Source organism: Heteronotia binoei, chromosome 13 (genome assembly GCF_032191835.1).
Source record: "Heteronotia binoei isolate CCM8104 ecotype False Entrance Well chromosome 13, APGP_CSIRO_Hbin_v1, whole genome shotgun sequence".
In the NCBI taxonomy this organism is placed as follows: Eukaryota; Metazoa; Chordata; class Lepidosauria; order Squamata; family Gekkonidae; genus Heteronotia; species Heteronotia binoei.
The window spans coordinates 44,971,301-44,996,907 of record NC_083235.1 but is presented as its reverse complement, the minus strand read 5'-3'; the positions used below and the strand labels follow the sequence as shown (position 1 = coordinate 44,996,907).

The following is a 25,607-nucleotide window of genomic DNA, read 5'->3' as shown; positions in this document are numbered from 1 at the left end:
AAGCACAGGTTTGATAGTAATAAATAATATAATGGGTACTATACTTGCTCTTTTAATCTTCAGTGCTTTCTAGTACTTCTTTATGGTACCAAAGTTGATATTTTCAATGTGGTCTCTGTAACTTTTAGCTATAGAGCCTGAGTATGTGAAGTTCAGATTTATTTTTTTCTCCTTGTTTAAGCAGCTTGATAGCCCAGCCTAGCCTGATTTTATAAGAGCCTGGAAGCAAAGAGTAGGCCCTGGTTAGTACTTGGATGGAAGACCACCAAGAAAGACTGATGCTTCTGTGCAGCAATGGCAACCCACCTCTGCTCATCTGTTGCCTGGAGCCAGGGCATCACGTTATCTTCTACCCCCGGAAGTTCATCTGCCCTTTTATTGGCTATGCATCAAATTTCAGTAGATTGTTCTAGTATTCAGTAATTTCCTTTCATTTACAAACTTGGTCCCACTGTTCACTATATAGAAATTAATGAATAAGTAATATAAATCCCGGAGTACTATTAGACTGTAATCCTCTCCATTCTGGAAGCTGTCAGTTTCTTTCTACCTTTGGCTGATCCTTCTCAAGTAAACTTAAGGAAATAAAGTTTCACCTTCACTGGTATCACAAGTGAAACCAGAGAACCTCAAGCTCAAAGTAAAATGAAGCATTGTTTATATAAACTAAGAACATATCCCTTTGAATAGGCCTCAAAAAGTCACACTTCACCTTTCTGCATTCTAACTCTCTGCACTTGAAAGTCAGGCTGGATGCTAGATTAATCCTTTGATTTTACATAGTGGTCAGTGTTGGCTAAAGTCCCTTCTCACACCTGAGAGCCACTTTGGTATAGTAGTTAAGAGCAGCAGACTCTAATCTGGAAAGCTGGATTTGATTCCCCACACCTCTGCAAGCAGGTGCTGGGTGGCCTTGGTCAGTCACAGTTCTCTCAAGAGCAGCTCAGAGTTCTCTTAAGCCCCACCTACCTTGCAGGGTGTCTGTTGTGGGGAAGGAAGGGAAGGAGATTGTAAGCCGCTCTGAGACTTCAAGTGAAGGGCAAGGTATAAATCCAAACCTCCTCCTTCTGCTGTGGTACCAATCCAAATCAAGGCCTTGTATGCTTGGGAAATGATTCTAAGCAGTACAATGTATGACTGATGGTACAACATGCAGGTCATGGAAACTCAGTCCTGATTCTTTAAAAAAAATTGCCAAGGTTAGACCCCAGCTTCAAGTATTCTCCATTACCTGCTCCAAAGAAAATAGCACAAAACTGCAGATTTCTTACACCACAGGTGGCTAATATTGCAGTATTAAAAGATTAGGGAAGGATCAAATCATACAGATTAACCAAGAAGTACTACAATATATAGGAAACATTTTAACAAACCATAAACCAACACATATCATGTTAAGATTTACTCTTACAACAAGCCATGTGTTCCAATCTTTAAAAAACTTGTTTTGCGAAATATTGGCAAGGGGCAGCGTTATGGGAAGAATCACTCAGGATGAGTCAGACCATTGTATTTTAAATGTAGTACATTCAACTTTACCAATTAAGAATCCATGTTAAGAACACGCCTATAAAATATAAATTATAAATACAAGAAAAGGTATGATAAGTTTGCTATGGATATAACATTAAGAGCACTTCTACCACAGAACATATTTTTACCAAAATCTAGTTACGTAAGTTCAAAACAACCCAAACTAGGTTCCCAAAAGCTGTAGGTGATGATCATACAAATAAAACACTCTATTTGGTATCATATTTACTCAGTGCCCTCCCGTGCTGCACAAGGGAGAACCTCAGATGTACAGCAATGTGTGCCCGTACGATGGAACACTGGATTTCAATTTTTCACATGATTGAGTTCTGAGTGTACTCACTTTAAAAAGAAATACGTCACTGGTTTCACTAAAAATAGGCTAGCCAAAGCAGTACAAGTGTTGTTTCAGCACGCGCCATTTCCTTGTACCATGGATCGGCACTCATTCCCCCCAGGATTACGGCTGTTGTTTGAAATGAGATTACTGCCAGTGCAAAATGCATCCTATCCTTTCTAACCACAACCCACAAATGAAACAATAATGGGGTGCTTTGAACAGATGGTGGCAGCTTTTCAGCTACAGAAAACAATTTTCAAAACAACTTCTTGCAGTTTTCCTACTAACATGCTGAGTGGGTTCTGCCAATTATTCCCCTACAATAAATGTGATATGGCATTAGATACTTTACAGTGCACAGTAAAATTCAAATAAAAACATTTAAACTGAAAACAGAAGTATACAGTTGATCGCAGTACACAGTGCAGCTGGGATAGTGAAGGAGTAACTTAGGATTTTATTGTAGCTCTGCATAACTGAACAAAGTTCACATTCAGAACTGCAGCATATTCATTTCAGCATTGGAGAAGCAAAAAAGTTGCCCTGCCTTCCTAGGCTGGTCACAGACTTGCTTTTGCTTGAAAATCTGAAGGGAATAAAAGGAAAGACTCAGTAGGATGTTAAGCGCATACTTTGTAAAACATCAAAAAAGCAATAAAAAGTTGCCCTGTCATCCTAGGCTGGACATGGACATGTTTTTTTTAAATTTAAATTTTTTAATAAGGAAAAAGTATTAGATTTAATCAGCAGTTTAATCAGAAAACCATCTGACTAAAATGAAATAATCCAGTAATTTATACAATACTCCAACCCAATTAAAATTTCTATGCTGCACCAATATACTGACCAGAAGCGACAACTCTCTTGTCCACAAGATACTGTATAGTTAGTTCCCAGGTTTCCTCATAATCAAAATGTTCCCACACCAAGGGAGAGTCAGAAGAAAAAGGATTATTCATAATCTTCCTCATAATATATTGCTCCCACAAATTTACTTGCCAGTTGTGGAGTGTGAGACCTAAAGGGGACTTCCATTTCTTTGCAATGGCTAATCTAGCCGCAGCCATTAATGTTGAAATTTTTAAAAGCCCGTTGTTTTGAAAGTTGTAAGCCTGCCCAAAAATCTAGCAGGAGAAATTTTGGATAATATGGAAGAGAAAAATTCACAAGACCACAGATAGTTTTACGAACTTCTTTCCAAAAAGTTTGAACAACATTACACTACCACCAATTATGAAAACGAGTCCCTACTTGATTACATTGCTTCCAATATTTTGGGTTGAAAGTTTTATTCATCAGATGAATTTTGTGAGGTGATATAAGCCAATCTGAAAGCAATTTGTAAAACTGAAGTCGAATTTTACACATTCTAGATTTATCTGACGGGGAATTCCAAATTTGTATCAGTTAGATTCAGTAAGATTTATCCCCAAGACTGAATTCCATTTTATTTGATATGGTAAAATGCCTGTATTGTATAGACATAACAAGAGACAGTATTTTTTTGAAAATTTTTTGCTTACTAACCATAATTTCAAAAGCAATATATCGAAAACCACAGAGGTTCCTGATTTAAAGATATTTATATCAAGAAATCTTGCCACCCAATTTTTGTTATGCAATCTGCTTTTTTATAACCTCCCCCTTTTTATCCAAGAAAAAGGGGATAATAAACCTGCTGCAAGCCATCCATGGAAAGCCTGTCTATCATTTCCTGGGAGAAACCACTTTTGGTACATAGATGTGGACACTGGTGAGATATCTGGGGCCATCACTTTTCTCCAAGAACCCCAAATTTTGAGTGTGTAATATAAAAAGAATTGTGAAAGATAGATTGGGATCTATCTTCTGACTTAAGACGGATCACTCCTTGAATTGACAAGGGAGCAGAGTATGAGTCTTCAATGGAGATCCACTCCTCTTCTGGTTTAGGATTAAGCATTTTCACTAATTGGGCTAAAGTAGAAGCTATATAGTACCACTTGAAGTCTGGCATATTCAGCCCCCCAGACTTAATGGGCATACTCAAAATCTTATGACCCACCCTAGCTTTCTCATTTGCCAACATTTAAATAGTTTTGCCATAATTTTAGTTTTTTTCCTGGGATAGCCACTGGGATAGATTGAAATAAAATAGTAAATTTAGGTAAAAGAAAGGATTTAACAATCGAAGTTCTTTCAGAGCAAGTTAACTTTTATTTATGCAATTTTGACAACTGAACCATAATTGACTTTTGATTCTCATCAAAAAAAATTTGAATTATGTATTTAAGTTGTAAGGAGATCTTCATCCCTAATTATCTCCATTTGGTTTAACCCAATGGAAGTTAAAATTAGCTTTTATTTTTGCTGAGGCTTTAATTAATAAGTTAATAGGATGTAATTCTGGCCTGGCCTGGTTGACATGGAGGGCTTAGAAACATAAATCAGGAGATCATCTGCATATAATGACATTTTATGCTCAAGAGTACCAATTAAAACCCCCTTAATTTCTGGATTTTGTCTAATAGCCTCCACCAGGGGCTATATCACCTAAGCAAAGAGCAATGGCAACAACAGGCAACCCTGGTAGGTACCTCTACTAATTTTAAAGGAATTTGACCGTAAATTATTCACCTTCACTCAAGCATGAGTTTCAGCATAGAGTACCTGGATTGTTCTAAGGAAAGCAGGGCCAAATTCCATGTGTCTAAATAATGAAAACATTTTAAATCCCATGTGTCTAAATGAAAACATTTTTTCCCTCTACCGAGTCAAATGCCTTCTCTGTATCTAACCTGTGTTCATGTGGGTACAATAATGTATTATATTTTCTGTTCTCCTGATATTGTCTGAAAAATTTCTATTAAGTATAAATCCAGTCTGATCTGGACAAACCAATTTCCCTACAATGTTCTTCAGTCAGTTGGCTAAAAATCTTATAATCTGTGTTCAGAAGGGCTACTGGGTGATATGAGGCAGGGTTAGTTGCATCTTTACCATACTTTGATATGGGAACTATAGAAACAAGTTGGGGGACTTTCCCCTCTAAAGAGAATTCCATTACAGGTTTCAATAAGGGGACTGGACCAACTAATCTGGCATGAAATGTGTTGCTTTTACTTTGTAAAACAGCAACCTTCTTGCATATTTGCCAACATTTGTCAAATTTATGTCCCCACAATTTTGCTTCAGTTGACCATCTCACTTCCTTTGCTATTTCAGCTACTCACAGTCCAGTAAGATAGTTCTATGTGGATAGCCACGTTGGGCTGAAGCAACAGAATAAATTTAGAGTGGCATCTTTAAGACCAACGAACAGTTGGGAAAAAATGAATAAAACCTTTTGGTCTTAAAGGTGCCACTGGGCTCTAACTTTTACAGTCCAGTAAGACATTGAGGAGAGTGTAATTAAACATGATTTTTACGCAGACACAATTTTCCCCACAACCAGGGGTGCTTTAATGCCTAAATGCACAGCAGGCTCCTTCCAGACTTATCTTTTGGTATAGCTGCAATATATAGGGCTGTGCACAGCAGTTACACAGCAATAGTGATACACTACCTTTTCCTAGCTACAATATTGGATAGAAGTAGACCCACGTTACTATGCATCCCATGAAGACCTACATCCAAACTAATATCAGTCTCTTTATGAGCACGTTGTGTCTAAAGGGCCGCAAGGAAACTTTATGACTCTTACAACAGGAAGCAAATTGGTGATTTTCTGTTTTGGAATGTTTACAGTCTCTAAATTGCACCCACATTGAACAAGTCACTGAATACCTCAGTAGCAAGGAAGTTACTATCACCAACTAGCTAATGTGATTTGCTGCAGTGAGTGCTAAAATACCGGAGGTCCTTGGTTGAGGAGTTTCAGTGGATGAAGACAAGAAAAAAAGAAATTCACTGGCCAAGAAGCCCAACTTACTTGGGTGTGGTCTTGCTAAATGTGGAGCGGACCTTCTGAGACAGGGAACTGCTTGAAGGAGTCTTCATCATTTGCTGTTCTGGAGTGGTAACTGGTCCCAACATGCTCACTTTGCAACAAGACAACAGAAGCATGGCATTGTCAGTAGTATTTTTAGCCCAGTGTATCAATTACTTCCAGCACTAGAGGAATAATTATGAAGTGGCTCAAGGAGTATGTAAGGATTTAATACATATATGGATACAGAGACTAGAAAGTGACATTTGCTACACAATACATGTTGTTAATATTCATGTGTTGATAAAACATCTTCCTCTGGGTTGAGGTGCAGAAGGCCTAGCACACACATCCTACTGACCAGACTTAACACTAAGAAATGTGCTTCTAGTAACTTTTCCCCAACTGAACAAAATGTGCAAGTCTTCTGCCAAAATTCAAACCCAGCAACAAGGAAAGCTGTTTATGTATACTCATAGCAGCTTCATGTCAAATTGTCCTTCCTCAGTACTTAGCACATAGTGCCTCATCATTGCATCTGCATTCTGGCAGTAAAGATCACTTGCTTCCACTTGGCAAGGAAACTTGCAGAATGGTAACATGCATTTCTATGGTTACATGAGTCCACATTCTTTGGCATGTTCTGACACCACCTTGTGGTTTCTTTTGGTCCTAGAAATATGCATGTGAGATTGTGCAAGAAGAGAGGCATCACAAGATAAGAACTAAATGGAGAAACATTAAGTAAAGGTAGTCCCCTGTGCAAGCACCAGTTGATTCTGACTCTGGGGTGACGTTGCTTTCACAACGTTTTCATGGCATACTTTCTACGGGGTGGTTTACCATTGCCTTTCCCAGTCATCTACACTTTCCCCCCAGCAAGCTGGGTACTCATTTTACCAACCATGGAAAGATGGAAGGCTGAGTCAACCCCAAGCTGGCTACCTGCACCCAGCTTCCAATGGGATCGAACTCAGGTCGTGAGCAGAGCTTAGGACTGCAGTACTGCAGCTTTACTACTCTGCACCACAGGGCTCTTGAAACATTTAGTACAAGTATCTAATTAGTAGAACTAGCAGCTGTAGCAAGACCCTGGTGTGTAAACATTAGATGTTTGTTGGAATTTCAGTTAGCACAGCTGCTGGATTTTGGCCAGCAATTCAACACAGCATGATTACCTTTAAAATCTGGGGTGCAAGGTGTGGAGTAGGCATTAGAGTTTTCAATTATATGATCTGGATCAATATTTTCTTGTTCCACCATCATAAACTGGTTCCAATACTCCAAAGGCAGACAAATCAGCCGCTCCACAACCTGCAAAAGACATGTGATTAATCATTCCCTCTTACACAAGGAGGCAGAGCAGGCAAAATAAAGAAAAATGCATACTACATTATACCACATTTGAATGAGCCCCAATTTCACATTCTACCCCAATTCATGCATATAGGTGTCATACCTTGGATTGTTTTTTTGTGTCTTCGAATATTGTCATGGGGTCAGGATCTGGCACAGCATGTCCAACTATTGTTGGCCCAAAGACTTTGGACAAGTTGCCAACATCCATTTTGGTATCTGGACTTTGAGCCACTCTAGATAAGAGAAGAGGGATATTTAAGCAGAGCACATCTATAATGAGAAACTCTCTGAAAATTGCGCAATGGAAAGTCAGCCACCCTATAAATGCATATTATAGCCAGCAGCGGAAAAAATTATAGCATGCCAGGATAGCCCAACTAAACTCACCTCTGGAGATGTATCATAAGGAAAGCCAGAGTGTCTCTGTTTGCCTGAGGGAGCTCCCCAACAGTTTGGTACATAGCCGCAACACTGTTATCCTCATCCACGATTTCTTTGAACAAAACAAAAACCCAGCATTTTTCTGACCATTTTTGATATATCAATAAGTCTTTATTAGGGATGGGGGGTGGCCTTGCCTCATATCCCATGCATTAGTTTGTTTGGCACAGAAGTCTACATTTTGAGTCTAGCCGCAGGAGTTACTAATATTATAGTATGAAACTTTCACCCAGTATAAATCTTTTAGTATCAGTGATAGAACTAGGAATGATACCCATGTAGACTAACTGAATTTGCACATTATGGTGTTACATGAGCAGATGTTAGGCTCACATGTTTCCTTTTCCCTTCATGTGCTGCCATTTCCATTCTTTTGTAGTGAAGCATAGCTGCCTTTACACTCAAACTGGCACACTGCCCTCCACACCATCCCTAGAAGCCACTGTTCCATTGTGGTTTCCAGTTTTGGTTTGAAGGACATGCAGAAACCATATCTTGTTGGGTCAGATGTAACAGCAATCATGGTTGGCTGCAAAACAGCACACATGAGATCAGAAGGACCATGTGATCCCAAGTATGGCATGAACAGGACTGTAAAAGAGAAGATCCACAAAACAGACACATAAGAGAGTAAAGAAAGATAGTAAGGGACATGGAGTTCTTTTATAGTCATTGGTTCTATATTCCATGTTGAGAGATTTAAACTCTTTTGTATGGCATTTTTTAATATGCTGTTTGAGTTTACTGAGGATGTTAGGGAAATAGTGAAGCGATCATTGTTGGAGTTCCTGCTGTAGGTCTTTAGTAGCTTGCACCAGGTCAGGGATGAAGACACTGACATCTTTGTCTTTTCATTTGTCTTCTACAGGATTAAGTAGTAATTTTCCTTGTCATAAGAAAAGGCTACATATGTTTACATATGACATGTTCTAGACCGGGGGAGGGCACTTTTTACATTATTTTTACCTGCAACCTCCATGAAAGCCTTGTTAAGACGGAAGGTGAGAAGGGGCTCCTTAAGGTTGTGAAGAAAATCTTTAAGAAGCCCACATATGGCATGGATATCTTCCACTTTGCTAAGTAGGGGTACAGTCTTCCCTCGAAGGAACTTCTCCTTCAGCTCTTTTATTGTTCGCTTACAGCCGGAAATTCGGTAGAGGCCTGTCTGATGAAACAACAATCCATAAAGCATTATCACAACCAAGTCACATAAACTTTAGTGGAATTCACTTCCTGGAGTACAAGATGGTTTCTGTGATCACTGCAAAAGTTCCTTTGATGGAATTTATTTTTTGTTCATTCCAATAATTCCATAAATGAGGTCTAAATCTTTCAAGCTCATTCTTACCTCATGAAGCCCACGCTGTTCAATTTCATTTACACAATGAACTACAATGGAAGGGATCATGGGAGGAGTCAGAGATACAAAATCCGCAAGAGTTCCCTAAAAAGAAGAATACAGTGATTTTTTTCCCCATCAGCACAGATCTTATACAACTTCCACAGCAGAAACTTCTGAGAAATACCAGTTGCACTGGAGACCTTAGCAATAACACTAGCTAACCAGAGTCCTTGAGGCAAACCACCACAAAGCTTCAGCCTAGAAAAACAGGGAGCAAATAGGTTTTAACTGAATTTTGTGGTCAAATCCTAAAGCTCAAGAGTCTGATTCTAATACTGAACTTTGCACCATATACCAGATAAGCAGGAATATGTACCATTAACAATACTGTGAGCCAATACAGTCGGCATTAGAACTCCCTGAACAAATTTCACACATTCTCTGGCTGGTGTAAAATATGTGCTTGCCAATTATCTAAGCGTAGCAAGGCAGGCTGCAATCATTCTATCACAGACATTGCCTTCTTCTCACTGCACCCCAAACAGCATAAGAATATTTCAGGGTCCCTCTGAAAAGCCTTTTGGCATACAAGGTAAATGGCAAGACTCAATTCAGCAGTTGTTTCTCCTGTTTTTTTCTAGCAAACACCAGGCATTATTACTGCCTGCTTCTTGCATGGCATACCCTTCCAGTTTATACCTGGCTACAAACAACATGCTAAGGATGCGTGTGTGTGTTAAGTGCCATCAAGTAACTTCTGTCTCAAGGTCACCCATATGAATTAACAACCTCCAAAAGGCCCTTTTGTTTACCAGTCTTACTCAGGTCTTGTAAACTGAAGGCCCTGGCTTCCTTGACAGAATCAATCCATCTCATGTTGGGTCTTCCTCTTTCCTGCTGCCCAACTTTTACTAGCACTATCGTTTCTTTTTTCTCCTCTGGCTTCGCATAATGTGACCAAAGTACAATAGCCTCAGTTTAGTCATTTTAGCTTCTAGTGAAAAGTTCAGGTTTCATTTTATCTACAACACATTTATTTGTTTTTTGGCAGTACCTGGAAACCTCTCCAACATCACATTTCAAAAGAATCGATTTTCTTCCAGTCAGCTTTCTTCACTACCCAACTTTCATATGGTCACCAGTGAAATATCCTTACAATGCATAATCTTTTCCAATTCCTTCACAGCTACCCAGTCTCAATCTCTTGATTTCTCGATTGCAGTCTTCCTTTTGGTTGATGATTGAACCAGAAACAGAACATCTTTTAACATTTCAATTTTTTCATTGTCAGCTTTTAAGTTGTGTAATTCCCCTGCAGGCATTATTTGTCGTCTGGACATGCAGCTGTAATCCTGCTTTGGCACTTTCAGTTTTAACCTTCATCAGTAGTTGTTTCAAGTCTTCAATATTTTCTACCAGAAATGTGCTATCATCTGATTATCTCAAACTGTTAACTTTCCTTCCACCAATTTTCATTCCACCATCTAAATCTCATTCAGCTTTCCTTATGGTGTGTTTTGCATACAAAATGAACATACAGGGAACTTGTCTGACACCTTTGCCAGTTGGAAGATATTCTCTTTCTCCTAACAGTAGATTCTTGTTCTGAGTATAGGATGCATATCAAAGCAATCAGAGGTTGTGGTACTGACATTTCTTTTAAAACCAACCATAGCTTTTCATGAGCCACACAGTCAGAAAGCTTCACTGTTATCTGCATAACACAAGTTCATTTTTTCTGAAATGCTCTCGAATGCTTCAATAACAATGTAATTTGCAATGTGATTTCTACAACCTCTTCGTTTTTTTAATCCGACTTGACAATCACATTTTTCATTTCACATAGAGTAATAGATCTGGTTGTAAGATTTTAAACATCACTTTACTTGTGTGAGAAATTAAGGCAATGGTTTGATAGTTGCTGCAGTTTTTGCTGTCCCTTTTTTCAGAATTGAAATTTAGATTGAACATTTTGTTTTCCACATTTGTTGGCACCTTCTTGCTAACATATTAACTGATTCCATTTCTATGGCTCAAAATAGTCCTACTGATATCCATCTACTCCTGGTGATTTGTTTTTCCCAACTTCTATCAGTGCAGCTTTCACTTCACTTTCTAAAACTGCAGGTTCTTCTTCAAAAGATTCTTTTGGGAAGGAATCTGTCATCCCTTCATCTCTTCTGTATAGCTCTTTGGTGTATTGTTCCCATTTCTTCTTTATTTTGTCCTGTTCAGTTAACGTATTTCTGTGTTGCTTTTTCAGCAGGCCTACTCATGTTTTAAATTTCCCTTTGATTTTTTGGAACTTGTGGAAATGTTCTCATTCTTCCTTTTTAATTGTTGTTTTATACTGGTTGTTATAATGGGTCTTTTTGTCTCCACATGCAAGTTGCTGGAACACTGCATGTCAGCTTCTGATTCTATTTCTTTTACTTCTGCTTCTCATCTATCTTTAGCCATTTTAAGTTTCACCAGTCAGCCAGCAAGGCTCTCCTTTCTTTTGGCTACAGGAATTCTCTTTGCACATTCTTTCTTAATATCTGTAATTTCAACCCACAGTTCTTCTGGTTCCCATTTACTTGATGTTAGTAATGCAAAATTGTTCTTTGCATGGTTTTTAAATTCCTCAGGACTGTTTAGAATGTATTTTGATGCTATGGCACTATGAATATTTTGGTGTTTTCTTTCAGCTTTGTTTTTCAATAGTAACATTTAAGGTCTGTCTACAACTATCTCCTGGTCTTGTTTTAGCAGAGAGAAAAGAGGTTGTCCTTCTTCTGCTTCTGTAATCTATTTGATATTGGCCATCCACCTACAGAATTATCTCTACAGTTGCCTGAAACATGTCTTCATACTAAACACATTGTTGGTCTTCACAAAATTCCACGAGTAACTCTCCTGCTTCATTTCATGCTCCCAGCCCACATCTTCCAATAATGTTTGATTCTACTTTATTTCCTACTTTTGCGTTCCACCTAAATAAGATATGCTGTGATTATCAGCATATCTTATTTAGGTGGCGTGATCAATATTTTCCTGGACACTTGCATAAAAGCTTTCAATTTCTTCCTCTTCACCATCTACAGTTGGGAGAAACTTGAATGATGGTAAGGCTTTCAATTAAGTCTGATAGATACTATTTGTTCAGACTTTGCATCATAGCCCCTGATTGCTTGTGCTACATCTCAGTTCACTATTGCAGGAACTCCACTTCTTCTATATCATTTCCAGAGTAAAACACTTTGTTTTTTGGCCTGGGTCCAACAGCATCCCCTAATTCCAGACCTGCTCCTTCAATAGGAACTTCAGACCTGTTCCTTCAATAGGAGTGCAACAAAAAAGAAAAAGAGCCACTTCATCCAAACAGGTGACACCTTAAGACCCAGGTGAGACTTTCCATTCACCAATAGCACTTCATCATGTCAGGATTAATACCTCAAGAGAATCTGCATATACATGCCTCACACTTCACCCACTTAAATTTCAGTCCTTTCTTTACCAGATCCAACACAAAATTATGCAACTGTAAGGCTGCATAAGGCATCATTAATATAGAAACATACCTCCCCAATTCTCACAGGGGTTCCTGCCAAGGTAGGGATGCAGGGCAGGGGGCAGCGGTCTCGACATTCTGGATGAGTCACTACCCGACAGTCTCTACACTTGAGGGACAGTTTCCCAAACTTTATTCGCTTGCCACATGGAACACATGACTCTGGTTTGATAACCTAGGGGGAGAGAGAAGAGAGCAAGCACACATGTAAAGAGCAAAGTATTCCATTTGGCCAGAGAGCACCATTAACAGAAGTCCTGCTCCTCATTGCCTTACTTTCAAAAAGATGGTAGTACCAAGAGCAAAGTTTCAGCTAACACTCAAGAGTCTGGGGGCAGTAAATTCAAAGAAGGTGGCGTTCCTTGAGATGTCATGGGCTCAAAATGTTGTGGTTTTTTGCCGGGGGGGAGGGGTAGGAGAGAAAAATCAAGACCTGGACTTTGTCCTGGAAAAAGGTACATTTCTTAGCACCAGTAAACCCATCAAAACCATTAAAAAGGTAATCGCAGAGAGTCAGTCTTTTGCCTGCTCACTCACCGTTTTTGATACGAATTCATGTAGTCTTATCCCAGTGCTCCCAGTACTGCCAGATCCATCTGTTACAGATTTGGTTTCCAGTTTCCTGCTTCCCAGGCTTGAGTCACTCATCCAGGGCTGTAGAATGGCTTAGTTGAATGCAAAAGAAAAAAAGAGCCATTTCCCACATTTCGTTTTTGACATTGGACTAAAACTGGCAGAATGAATCTTCAATTTAACCCACAGAGCATGCCATTTCTCAGCAAGTAAAATGTGACTGCTCTTTGCAGTGGTTGGCTAATGCAGCCAGAAAGGGGAGTTCCAAGAACATCCAATTTTGTGTTCTTCAATTCCTATTTTTAGTACTGAAATAATTAGGGCCTCATTTTTTCCCCCAGAAGAAAGATTTTAGAGCCTTTTTCCAGCAGAGGCTCAGACAGGAGGAAGGGATATTTAGTGGGCTGCTTTTAGTGCAACTCTTTAATCCTTATCAGAGCAGATATAGAACAAACGTGTGGTATGGATTTAAGGAGAACAAGAAAATATATTAGTGTATGTCTCTGCGGTATATTATAAAATAAAGTGACACTTAAAAAGGGAACTAAGCTACACAACATAAGGATGGTCGAGCAAATCTGTTCTTAGTATACTCGTGACAAATCTGAAACATAAATTTAAATATGAGCTGGTCTACTGTGTTTACTCTTGGTAACAACTCTGATCTGGACGGCCCAGGCTAACCTGATCTTGTTAGGTCTTGGAAGCTAAGTAGGGTAAGCCCTGGTTAATTCTTAAATGGAAGACCTCCAAGGAAGTCTAGGGTTGCTATGCAGAGGCAGGGAACAGGAAACCACCTCCAAATGCCTCTTACCTTGAAAGTCCTATGGCATAGCCATAAGTTCACTGCAACTGGATGGCATGTTTCACCAGCAGCAGCACTGGAGTATCTTATAACAGAAAGCCATTATCATTTGCATCTACGTCTACACCTGAACCTATGACCAAAACAGCTATAAAATAGGGATATGGTCAATGTTTCCAGAAATTTGAGGGAATCCTACCATTTGCTGAAAAATCTGGAAACAAAAAGGGACAGGAGGAAACTGTGAAGTAGTAAAAAGTAACATATTTGGATTGTTATAGCTATCCATAAATGGCACCTACATTGTACAGACCCCCCACTAGGAAGTGAATGGTCCAGAAATAGAGGAATGTGAAGGGAAAGCAATGGCTGAGGGAGAGGAGAAAAATAGCAAAAACTAGATTAGGTAGGTTGGAGGGAAGAAAGGAAGCAGAGAAAGGAAAAGAAAGGTAAACAGAGAGCGAGAGAGTATTAGGAAAGCAGGAACATAGAATCATAAGAGTTGGAAGGGAATTCTAGGGTCATCTAGTCCAACCCCCTACACAATGAAGGAAACTCACAAACACCTCCCCCTAAATTCACAGGATCTTAATTGCTGTCAGATGGCCATCTAGCCTCAGTTTAAAAACCTCCAAGGAAGGAGAGCCCACCACCTCCCGAGAAAGCCTGTTCCACTGAGGAATCGCTCTAATGGTCAGGAAGTTCTTCCTAATGTTGAGCCGGAAACTCTTTTGATCTAATTTCAACCAACTGGTTCTAGTCCTACCTTCTGGGGCCACAGAAAACAATTCCACACCATCCTCTACATGTCAACCCTTCAAGTACTTGAAGATGGTGATCATATCACCTCTCAGCCGCCTCCTCTCCAGGCTAAACATTCCCAACTCCTTCAACCTTCCCTCATAGGACTTGGTCTCCAAACCCTTCACCATCTTCGTCGCTCCTCTGGACCCGTTCCAGCTTGTCTATATCCTTCTTAAACTCTGGTGCCCAAAACTGAACACAAAACTGTGGTGCCCAAAACTGAACACAATGAGGTCTTACCAGAGCAGAGTAAAGCGATACCATCACATAACGTGATCTGGACTCTATACTTCTGTTGATACAGCCCAAAACTGCATTTGCCTTTTCAGCCACCACATCACACTGTTGACTCATGTTCAGCGTATGATCCACTAAGACCCCTAGATCCTTTTCGCACATACTACTGCTAAGTCTCCCCCATTCTATAACCATGTATTGGATTTTTCCTACCTAAATGCAAAACTTTACATTTATCCCTATTAAAATTCATTTCATTGGTTTTAGCCCAGTTTTCCAGCCTGTCAAGGTCATCCTGTATCTTGTTTGTCTTCTTTTGTGTTTGCAACCCCTCCCAATTTAGTATCATCTGCAAATTTAATAAGCATTCCCTCTATTCCTTCATCCAAATCATTGATAAAGATGTTGAACAAAACAGGTCCCAGGACAGATCCCTGAGGCACTCCACTTGTCACTCCTCTCCAAGAGGATGAGGAACCATTCACAAGCACTCTTTGGGTGCGATCTGTCAACCGGTTACAGATCCACCTAATGCTAACAGGATCCAAACCACATTTTACCAACTTGTCAACAAGGATAGTATGTGGAACCTTAGTGAAATCAAGATAAACAATGTCTACAGCATTCCCCCGATCCAGCAAGGTAGTCACTTTCTCAAAAAAAGAGATCAGGTTAGTCTGACATGACTTGTTCTTGAGAAAACCATGCTGGCTCTTAGTAATCACATCCATTCTTTCTAAATATTCCAGGACCGACTGTTTGATGATTTGTTCTAAAACTTTTCCAGGTATAGACGTCAAGCTGACGGGTCGGTAGTTACCTGGATCCTCATTGTTCCCCTTCTTGAAGATGGGGACAACATTCGCCCGCCTCCAATCTTCCGGCACCTCTCCTGTTCTCCAAGAAGTTTTAAAAATAGTCAGAGGCTCAGAAATTACATCCGCAAGCTCTTTTAGAACCCTTGGATGCAATTCATCTGGCCCTGAGGACTTAGTTTCATTTAAAGAAACTAGGTGTTTATATACTACCCCTATGCTGATCCTAGGTTGGAACTTCATACCCCCGATATGTTCTGCTTTTGCCATGCTGAGCACCGTTCCCCTCAGAAGAGAAGACTGAGGAAAAGTAGGAATTGAGCAGTTCTGCCCTCTCTTCATTACCTGTTACAATTTCACTTTCTTGGCCTCACAATGGGCCTACCATGTCCTTGCTCTTTTTCTTACTCTGAACATAAGAAAAGAACTCTTTTTTTTGTTGTTTTTAGCATCTTTGGCCAGCCTAAGCTCATACTGAACTTTACTTTCCTAACTTTTTCTCTACAAGCACTGGTGATTTCTTTATATTCATCCTTGGTTATAAGGCCCTTCTTCCAATTCCTAAAGGAGTCTTTTTTATTTCTCAAGTCTTTAGAGAGCTGTTTATGGAGCCACTTCGGCTTCTTTAGGATTTTTCCATTTTTTCTTCTCATAGGAATTGTCTGTGATTGAGCTTTCAGTATTTCGCTTTTAAGAAACTCCCACCCCTCCTGAACCCCCTTCCTCCTAAATATTTCTGACCATGGGATTTTACCCAGCATAGTTCTAAGTTTACCAAAGTTTGCCTTTCTGAAGTCCAACCTATAAGTCTGACTACGTATAGCTTTTCCCTTCCCTAAGAATGTAAATTCCAAAATCACATGGTCACTACTGCCAGGGTGCCCACTATTTCCACTTCAATCAATTCTTTCTTGTTGGTGAAAATCAAATTCAAAATAGCGGATCCCCTCGTTTCCTTTTTCACTTTCTGGAAAAGGAAGTTGTCAGCAAGACAAGTCAGGAATCTATTTGACTTTTCATTTTTAGCAGAGTTGGACTTCCAACAGATGTCCGGGTAACTGAAATCTCTCATGACCACTGTATCCCTTCTCTTGGAGAACTTTGCAATCTGCTGTAGAAGTATCTCATCCAAGTCCTCTGCCTGACTTGGTGGTCTATAGCAGACCCCCACAATAATATCACTGTTGTTTCTTACTCCTTTTATTTCTATCCAGAGACTCTCAACTGAGCTGCAATGCTCCGATTCACATATTTCCTCACAAGTATATACCTCCTTCACATATACTGCCACGCCTCCGCTCTTTCTCATTTGCCTGTCCCTTTTAAATAAGTTGTACCCCTGAATCCTAATATTCCAGTTGTGAGTGTCATCCCACCACGTTTCAGTAAGGCCTATTATGTCATAGTCTCCTTCCTTTATTAGAACTTCCAGTTCCTCCTGTTTGTTTCCCATACTCTGCATTAGTGTAGAGACATCGGAATCCATGTTTTATGCATCCCAAGGGTTTGGTTTCCGTAGAAGCCTGCAAGTTAACATTACCTAGTGTATGCGCCACTCTCTGCAAATCTTTAATGTTCTTATCACCAGTTTCTGGCATCATACGAGACTTTGAATTATTGTCTCGCTCCCCCATACAATTTAGTTTAAAGCCCTCCTTATTAGGTTAGCAAGGCTGTTACCAAACACCCTTTTCCCTACCGCTGTAAGGTGCAAACCATCTCCCGATAGAAGACCACCATCTCGAAAGCGTAAGTGAAAGCAAATAAAGAAGAAAGAACAGCAGCAGCAGACACACAACATGAAAGGTGACCAGCACAGTGGGGATGGAAGAGATGTGACAATCTGGAAACAGACACTTACCTGCCTTTCTACGACTTCCAGCATAGCAAGGTATAGTTTCAATAGTGGAGACTGCTTCAATTGGGCCTCCATCATTAGGTACCATGAGGGTTGTTCTTGCAACTATTGATTCGTTTCCCTGAAATGAGACATCCGAGAGATTAACTGTAGCAAGATGCAGTCAAGGGAGATATATAAGAGGCTCTCTCTTCCTGAGCATACAGAATCTGCAATCCATTCCAAGTTAGTGCAGCCTCAGGCACTTAACTTGACATATTGCACAGCACAGGAACTGTGGCTTCCAAAATGAAAGCCTTCATGGTGAAAATGAGGAGATAGCAAGAGACTTGGATTCTAGAACAGAAGGGCACTTCTGTCAATGGATTGGAGGGCATTCCCACCCCCTCCACCTGTAGACTGTGACTGTGTCCCTTATGCGATCCCCTGAGTTCCAGGAACACAAGGGGGGAGGGTTGTAGCATGAGAAAGAATGGGAAAGCCTCACTCCGTGAGTTCTGCTTACACATCTTTTGCAGCATAATTACTATGGTTCTCAATTAAACCTCAGAGTAAAGGAAATAAAGGAACTTCTAGTACAGGACAGTAACTGTGTCTTAATAGAGACTTGGTGAGATGACTCCCAGGATTAAAATAAAGCAGATGAAGTGGTTCAAAAGGAACAGATACAAGAGAAAATAGCACTATATGTCAGAAACTGTAAGTAAAAAATGTGTACCTCTGTCCAAGGGGTTTTGTTTATTTCTACAATTGGCAGCCTTATGTTATATATTGAAAAAGCCACAGGAGATTAGGAAATGCCACTATGAATTTTTCAAAAACAAATTCTATCAGGCTGAGAACGAACTTAGTGGATCATGGGAATACTGTGGACGTAAAGTCCAGCAAAGCATTTTACAAAGTTTCCCATGACATTTTGGTAAATTAACTGGTTAAATGTATGTACTAGGTGATATTATTATCCTTTGGATCTACAGTGTGCTGGCAAAGAGTAAGGAGAGTTCATCAATGGCACTTCATCAGTCTGATTCACTGTATTCTTTTTTTTTAATGCCCTTTCTGGGTTGAGGTATGCAATAAGCACCTCATTTAACAGACCCCTGCCATGTCCCAAGAGACCATTAAGTGCTTGAATCTTCTCTACTATCAGGAGTTTCAATAGCCCAATAAAAAGCCCCATTTTACTTTCCTCAGGGAGTTCCAACAGGGTTGAGGCATTTCTAAGATTTTCTGGGAGATCATTCCAAAGGGCTGGGGCAGCCATGAAAAGCCCATGAACAGGCCTCCAAGAAGAGGGGTGTGTGAGCTAATGAACAAACATTGCTTTGCTGAACAAAGTTGCCACAAAGACTCTTACTGAAAGAGACAGGCCTTCAAATGCATGGGCCCTAGGTATAACTAGCAGGGCTGCCTGCTACAAATGGGAAGGAATCCATGTGCACCACCCTAAGTGCCTTTTGAAGGAGAATAGGATAAAAAAGTAGTAATTTTTTTGTAGGTTAACAGTCACATCAAAAAGCAAGCAAAAATCTTTTGCAAACCACATACCTGGTCTACTGTAGAACCAATGGAACGAGCTTTCTTTAAAGGATCAGGTGGGCCTTCTATAAACTGCCTGGATGAACGCTGTGAAAAAGATATTTGCAACAGAGTTCAGATCAAACAATTCCTGAGATAAATGAAATTAAGTTCTATCAGGGTACTAAAATACTTCCAAAGGATTTGATACTCTTGTTGTATTCTAGAGAAATTGGTCACTGTAAATTTTGCTTGGGCTGGGCTGTGCATAAATTACTTACTGAATGAGTAAAAGTAAGAAATAGTAAGTGGGAAAGTAGAGAGAAAGGAAGGTCTTTATCTTGGGGATGTTCCTCTAAATATAACAAATAGAATTTGGGAAGGTAGGGAGAAAGGAAGGTCTTTATCTTGGGAATGTTCCTCTAAATATAAGAAATAAAATAAACTTTTCAGTTATATTAACCTGCAAGACAAAATTATGCCTTCTTCTTGGATTCTACGAAACTGAACTGGCAAAATTGCTGTATTCATAAGCATTAGAAACTTGAACAAAATTTCAGTTTGAAACAAGCAAACTGAATATAGCTGTACATATAGCACAAACCAAGTGGCATAGCAGATATGCAGGTTTGGCAAGGCAAACGTTCTGTTGACAGAATGGAACTCATCTCTCACTGGAAGCCAGAATGGAACTTACTGGAAGCCTATCTCACAATGAAATGGGGGAGTGAGAGAACATTGCTGTTCCATGAAATACATTGTCATACACTTTGATGGCCAAGTTCAAGTGAGAGATTTGTCAGTTTGATCTAAGTGATGAATCAGTGTAAAAATTCAGTAGTGTGAGAAAACTCTACTTTATATCAGATCATAGATATCAATAAACGGTAAAAGGAAGTACACACCCTTTTCTCTCTCTTTTTCAATCTGACAGTCTTTACTAATGTCGAATCCCAGTCCTGGAGTTGAGAGAAGAATCCCATTAGCATCCTGTAGCTTGAAACTTCATGCATGCTCTTTGTTTAATTTCATATCTATCATTTAAAAACTACTCGGCAGATCAGAGTGCAAAACTGATCTTGTATGTGCACCACATGTGGAAACTGGAAGCAAAAAGTTAAATAATGAACGTAAGGGAAACTCACATGTACAGGACAAAACCAATTATTCAGAGTTATGTTTTCATAAGATCATTTTAAGTCAAAACCACACAGGATTAGATTCAAAAGGATGCTAAATGGCACTCTGTCTGTTGAATGGATAATTTCTGCCTTCTTCCTACCCAACGTAGCCCCTACACACTACAAAAAAAAAGACTCTCATGGCCCGGGAGGGGTGGAGACCTTGGTATCAGTGTGCAATATAACAGGTGGGTCTGCAGTGGGAAGGCTGAAATTGGCAATAACCCATCTGCTACTCAGAACCCATATTGAAAGAAGTGTCTTTCTGCTTATATAAGATAGATTTGGATTTAAACAATTTTGAAAAAACAACACAAGTGAAGAAAAATCAGTTATATTACCAGTGATTCATCAGTCTGGTCAAAGCTAATGTCAGCCAGAACTGAACCAGATTCGTCAATTGTTGACAGTCTACAAAATGAAAACATACATATACATCATTCACAGAGAATACTCTTATTTGCAGGCTATACCTTTATCAAATCTTTATCATTACTAACCAACTGGTCAGCCTTTGAACACAAGCTGTTAACAAATACCACATCCTAAACAGAGCTATATGCATTGTGTGCACCTGCAAATTTGCTGCACAAGTACAGAACTGGATGTCTGCAGCAGAAGTTGGAACACTGAGATTCGCAACTTTCCTTTCCTTGTTATAAAAAAAAAACAAACCCTCAAAAAAGTTCCGGAAAATAAATAATGCAAAGAGCTGTGCTAATTTGTGTCATGTGTTTTCAGGATTTAAGTGCCCTGGATGTAGAACATTCCCATGCTTCAGGGTATACACAAGGTTACATGCCACGCTATCTTAAGAGACCTAGGGAAGCAAAGGGAATGAGCTCCTCTAGTTCTCCAATAGGACTGCCAAATGACCAAGCTGGTGGGTGATGGCTTCAAAAATGAAAAATTACCACTTTCAAAACATGCTGGATTTGTCTACCAAAGGTTCAGAAATTAAACTGGACCTTTAGGATGAACTTGCAATGCTCTGCCCAGCTGCCAGTCAACAGGCTTACTGAGACTCTGGTGACTTTGCCCTGCCACACCCTCTCCCCCATTCACTTTTTTTTTTGACACTCCAATATTTGCTGACGATACCAAGTCATAAAAAAACCTAGATGTTGGAGGCATTATTGCTAGCTGCATAATCTACTCTTGTCACACACCCAAGGTTTGGAGGATGCAGAAAGAGGTAGGGCTTCATTCAAAGGATGCACATAACCTAGGATTAGGGCTGTCAATTCGGTATAGGGTCTAACAAATATTTACCAAAAACTGCCTTTTTGGTAAAATTCAAAATTAGGGAATTCCGGATAGACATCTGAGCCTATTTCCGGAATTCCGAATAGTTGAATTCCAGATAATATTAGTGGTATTTGGAAATTTTCGGTAAAGCCCTGTTGTCCATAGAAAGCAATGGGGGCAAAGCAAAAGGCAGTCTGTGATTGCCTTTTCTGCCATTCCCTTGGCTTTTCCCACCTCTGGCTGGGGTGAGGGGAGGGGGGGGGAGGCCCCTGATCCAATCACAGCATTGCATTTTGCAGATTGCAAAATGCAATGCTCAGGGATTTTCCTGCATCTGTCTGGGGAGAGGAGGAGGCCCCTGAACCAATCACAACCATGCATTTTGCAAATGGCTCAGGGCTATTGTGTGCTCCAGCAAGAAAGCTGCTGCTGTGTTGCCAACTTACCATAGACAGTGAGTGAGCTTCTGTGCCCTTCGCTGTGCTTTGCTCTCTGTGGCCTGACCTTGAGTTTTCCTCCTGCTTTGGGTGGTTGGTTTTGTTGGGGGCTCGGTTGCTTGGGGGGTGGGATGGCTCTGGCATCACCTGGCTTAAAGTGTTATTTAATCTGTGTTATTTTTATAATCCTTTCTGGGGATCTTAAAAATGTTTTGGAATTGCCTGTTAATTTTTTTTGTTGTTTTTTGGAGTTGCCTGTTAAAATTATGCCAGGCTTTGGTTGACTTGGTCGTGTGTGGTCTGATTTCTTCCTCCGTTTTCCGTTGGCCAGGCTGTGGTGGCTTACTGATCTGTTGAACTGCTGGTGGTGTTTTACTGTTTTTCTGGTTGTGCTGGGGATGTGTGTGCCTTTTGGGGCGCCCATAGTATGGTCCAGCCTTTTTGGGCCTTGGGAGAGAATCGCCTGCAGCTGCCCTGCCATTTGGATATATCCAGATACTACTATTTGAAAATATCCGGAATACCGAAAAAATTATTACCGAATATTTCCGGAACTGGATATTACTGAATTTTTTTTTATTGACGGCCCTACCTAGGTTATATTTATATGTATTTTCCTCAACCTCTCCATGAAATAGGACAGCACAAACTTCGCACGTGCTCCAAAATTTTGGATTACTTTTTCTAATCTCTCTGAATGTAATTTTCTTCTGAACAATGAGTAAAAAAAATGCCAAGTTTATTTTGTATTATTTCACCATTGCATTATTTCATCATGCACCATTATTTCAACAAAAATGGTTACAAGATGTAATATGTCCCCAACTATCCCTTTACTATTTAAATCGGAGCACTAATCCCAGCTCCAGCTCAAAGCAGCATTCCCAGAGCGACCATATAAATGTTATATTCTCTTTAATGTACTATATACATTCTGATCTATTTATAATATTTTATAGCATCTTTAGTGTTCTTCGGTCACTTATTATAACTTTTGTTACCCTCTTTGACAGCTTGTGCACAGAATAGAACTCCATGCTTATTTGTATAAAAATAACCCTCCCACTATCCATTTAAGTCGGATCCAGATCAAGTAGCCTCTTACCTAACAAGAAAAATGACTAGTTTGATCAGTTGCTGGAAAAAGTACTACTGAGCTGGCGTTACCACCCATAGGCTTATTACTATTGTAGAGGCAGGATTATTGACATGAAGGTTAGTACTTCTACATTAAAAGAAATTTTTTTTAAGAGTTTGAGTTGTAGGCATAATGGAACCGATTCTACACCACAAACAATTATTTCAGCAAATCAATGCTGCACAGGACTTGCAGCATAATTATGGAATTCCTCATGCCCCAGTGTAAAACTGGTTTCCAACACAGAACTCGAACTGGAATTTTGTGAATCAAGAAACTTTAAAGTTGAAAATATGTCATACAAAGTGCTGGATAAAAACAGCTAAGTCTAGGTGCATTTAAGCTTTTCCAAATACATTTAAAATTTCTTGTACTGACTCTAACATGACATTTATTATATTTGCAACCTACATCTAGGTCAACCTACATCCTGGTAATACCTGACTAGCCTACCTTTTGTCTCCGGCAGTGGAAGTTTGAGGCCTGTTTAGGAAGGCCAGTGCCGACTTCTGTTCTTCACTCAGCTGAATGCTGCCTGATGAATCACACATGAGCAGCTCTCTGATCAGCTGGATCTGCCGCTCCTACAAGTTAGAAAACATCAAAAGTAGTTTTGCTTTACATTTGTGAGACAGACAACCCATAATACACATAGCTTTCTAAGGAAAGTCGCTACATCAACTGCATATAAATATCTATGAAGAGATATGCACCTGTCTCTCAAGTGATAGCATCAACTTAGTTTAAAGCAGCAGCAAAGAGATTTTGCTGGATCAAATTGCTACCTAGTGTAAAAAGATAAGGTACTCCAAATACATTTCGCTGAGCCATAAAGCAATTTGCCGGTATCTTACAGACTCCATTTGCAAATCACAATAGTTTCCACCATATTAGCATGGCAAGAAAATAGCATTTTTGAATTCAAAAGTGGCCAACAATGTATTCCCATCCACTAAGGGAGGCAATAAAGCACACACAAATGCGTCAAGATGGACTGAATAGACATATACAGTTTAACTTGATTCTTTGTTTTTTGCACCATGGAAGAGATCAATTAGCAAGAGTAAGGTCTCTTATACGTTACAGTAAACAGAGGTTAAGTTTAGCCCCATGAGAAACAATCCCCCAAACATGAAGCAAAGCCAAATGAATTGCATAGTGCCAAATAAAACAGAACAATTAGAAAAGAAACCTGGAATAATGAATAGCAGAATGAACTAAGGGTGCAGTCTTTATGGAATGGTCTAAACAAAAAATGAAAAACTCCCTAAACTGGAAAAATAAACAGGAGCCTTATGGTACCCTCAGAGCTAAGGTTTGTTGTCATTTTTTTAATTCTAGCATAAGTTTCCATGGGCTAGAATGGTATTGGATACTTACTGTGAAGGGTCCTTCTCCTCTGAGGAAAGGAGGACATCTTGGTGGGTAATTCCCACTGTCCTATCAGGGAGGCAGGAACTAGAGTTTTCCTCTTCCTGTCTTCCATGGAAGTCACCCACCTCTTCTGGTAACTCCAAAAAGCAGTAACTTACTAAACTCCTACTCTACATGCAACCAAATAATAATAACAGGTAACCATGAGAACTTAGGCAAGTGGAGAAAACTCATTAAAAAGTCATAGGGTACACAAGGGGTACACAAAATGGGTAGCTTATGTTTGACAATGACTTTGAGAGGGGCAAGATGTCCTCCTTTCTTTGATGGAAGACTCTTCACAGTAAGTGTCCAATGGTCCATTCCACCTCTGAGGTGGAGGTCATCTTAGTGGGCCCTCCCAAAATAATGTCACTTGGGTGAGTGATTGTCTTCAACAGTTATTACATGGTGCAGAATTCTTCTGTTGAAGGAAGCATCAGCTGAATCGTATGGGTTCAGCTTATAGTGTCTCACAAAGGTGGATATAGATGACCATGTTGCCGCCTTTCACACTTTTTCTACTGATGCATGTTTGGCAAACAGAGTGAACTGTGATTCCAAATGAGATTTCTAGCTTGACAGACTTATAAGCCACAATGATACAGATCTTGAGTGTAGCACTGATGGTTGGTTTTGACATCTTCCTTCCCATATTAGGAGGGGATATGTTTATGAATATTGGATCAGTTCTCCTGATATGTTTGGTCCTGCATAGAAAGGTTTTGAGTCCTCTTGTAATGTCTAATGTATGCCATGGTTTTTCTTTAGGATGTTTATGCTCTGGACAAAAGGAAAACAGATTTTCTGACATCTATGGAAGGTAAAATTAACCTTTGGTTGGAATATCAGACCCAGTCTTAGTGTGACTTTGTCTTTATGAAAAATGCATGACTCAGGCTTGTTGGACAAAGTACCTAACTTCAAAACTCTGCTAGCTGAAGTCACTACTATGATTAAAAGCACCATCCTTATCCATTGTAAAGTTATCACCCTATCTGGTTTGAAGGGAAGTCTGGGAATCGCTGATAAGACCATCTACAATTTCCATGTAGGAATTTTATGCATCTGAGCAGAGCTTTTGAGAGTTGCCCCTATGAGGAAA

At 39.8% G+C, this 25,607-nt stretch overlaps 1 protein-coding gene across 1 annotated transcript in view; it reads right to left on the bottom strand.

Annotated features, from left to right (window-relative positions):
* Window positions 1-1,263: 1,263 nt before the first annotated feature.
* RACGAP1 (Rac GTPase activating protein 1) overlaps window positions 1,264-25,607 on the bottom strand; it is a 47,576-nt gene continuing 23,232 nt past the window's right edge. Inside the window, exons 4-17 of the mRNA XM_060253555.1 lie at window positions 23,543-23,673; window positions 20,608-20,677; window positions 19,991-20,044; window positions 19,116-19,193; window positions 17,571-17,688; window positions 13,013-13,140; window positions 12,486-12,650; window positions 8,929-9,024; window positions 8,547-8,745; window positions 7,527-7,632; window positions 7,240-7,372; window positions 6,959-7,094; window positions 5,784-5,892; window positions 1,264-2,459 (exon numbers count right to left, since the gene is read on the bottom strand). Coding sequence (XP_060109538.1) covers window positions 2,384-2,459; window positions 5,784-5,892; window positions 6,959-7,094; window positions 7,240-7,372; window positions 7,527-7,632; window positions 8,547-8,745; window positions 8,929-9,024; window positions 12,486-12,650; window positions 13,013-13,140; window positions 17,571-17,688; window positions 19,116-19,193; window positions 19,991-20,044; window positions 20,608-20,677; window positions 23,543-23,673 — 1,599 coding nt within the window. The 3' untranslated portion in view covers window positions 1,264-2,383. The remainder of the gene's footprint in view (window positions 2,460-5,783; window positions 5,893-6,958; window positions 7,095-7,239; window positions 7,373-7,526; window positions 7,633-8,546; window positions 8,746-8,928; window positions 9,025-12,485; window positions 12,651-13,012; window positions 13,141-17,570; window positions 17,689-19,115; window positions 19,194-19,990; window positions 20,045-20,607; window positions 20,678-23,542; window positions 23,674-25,607) is intronic.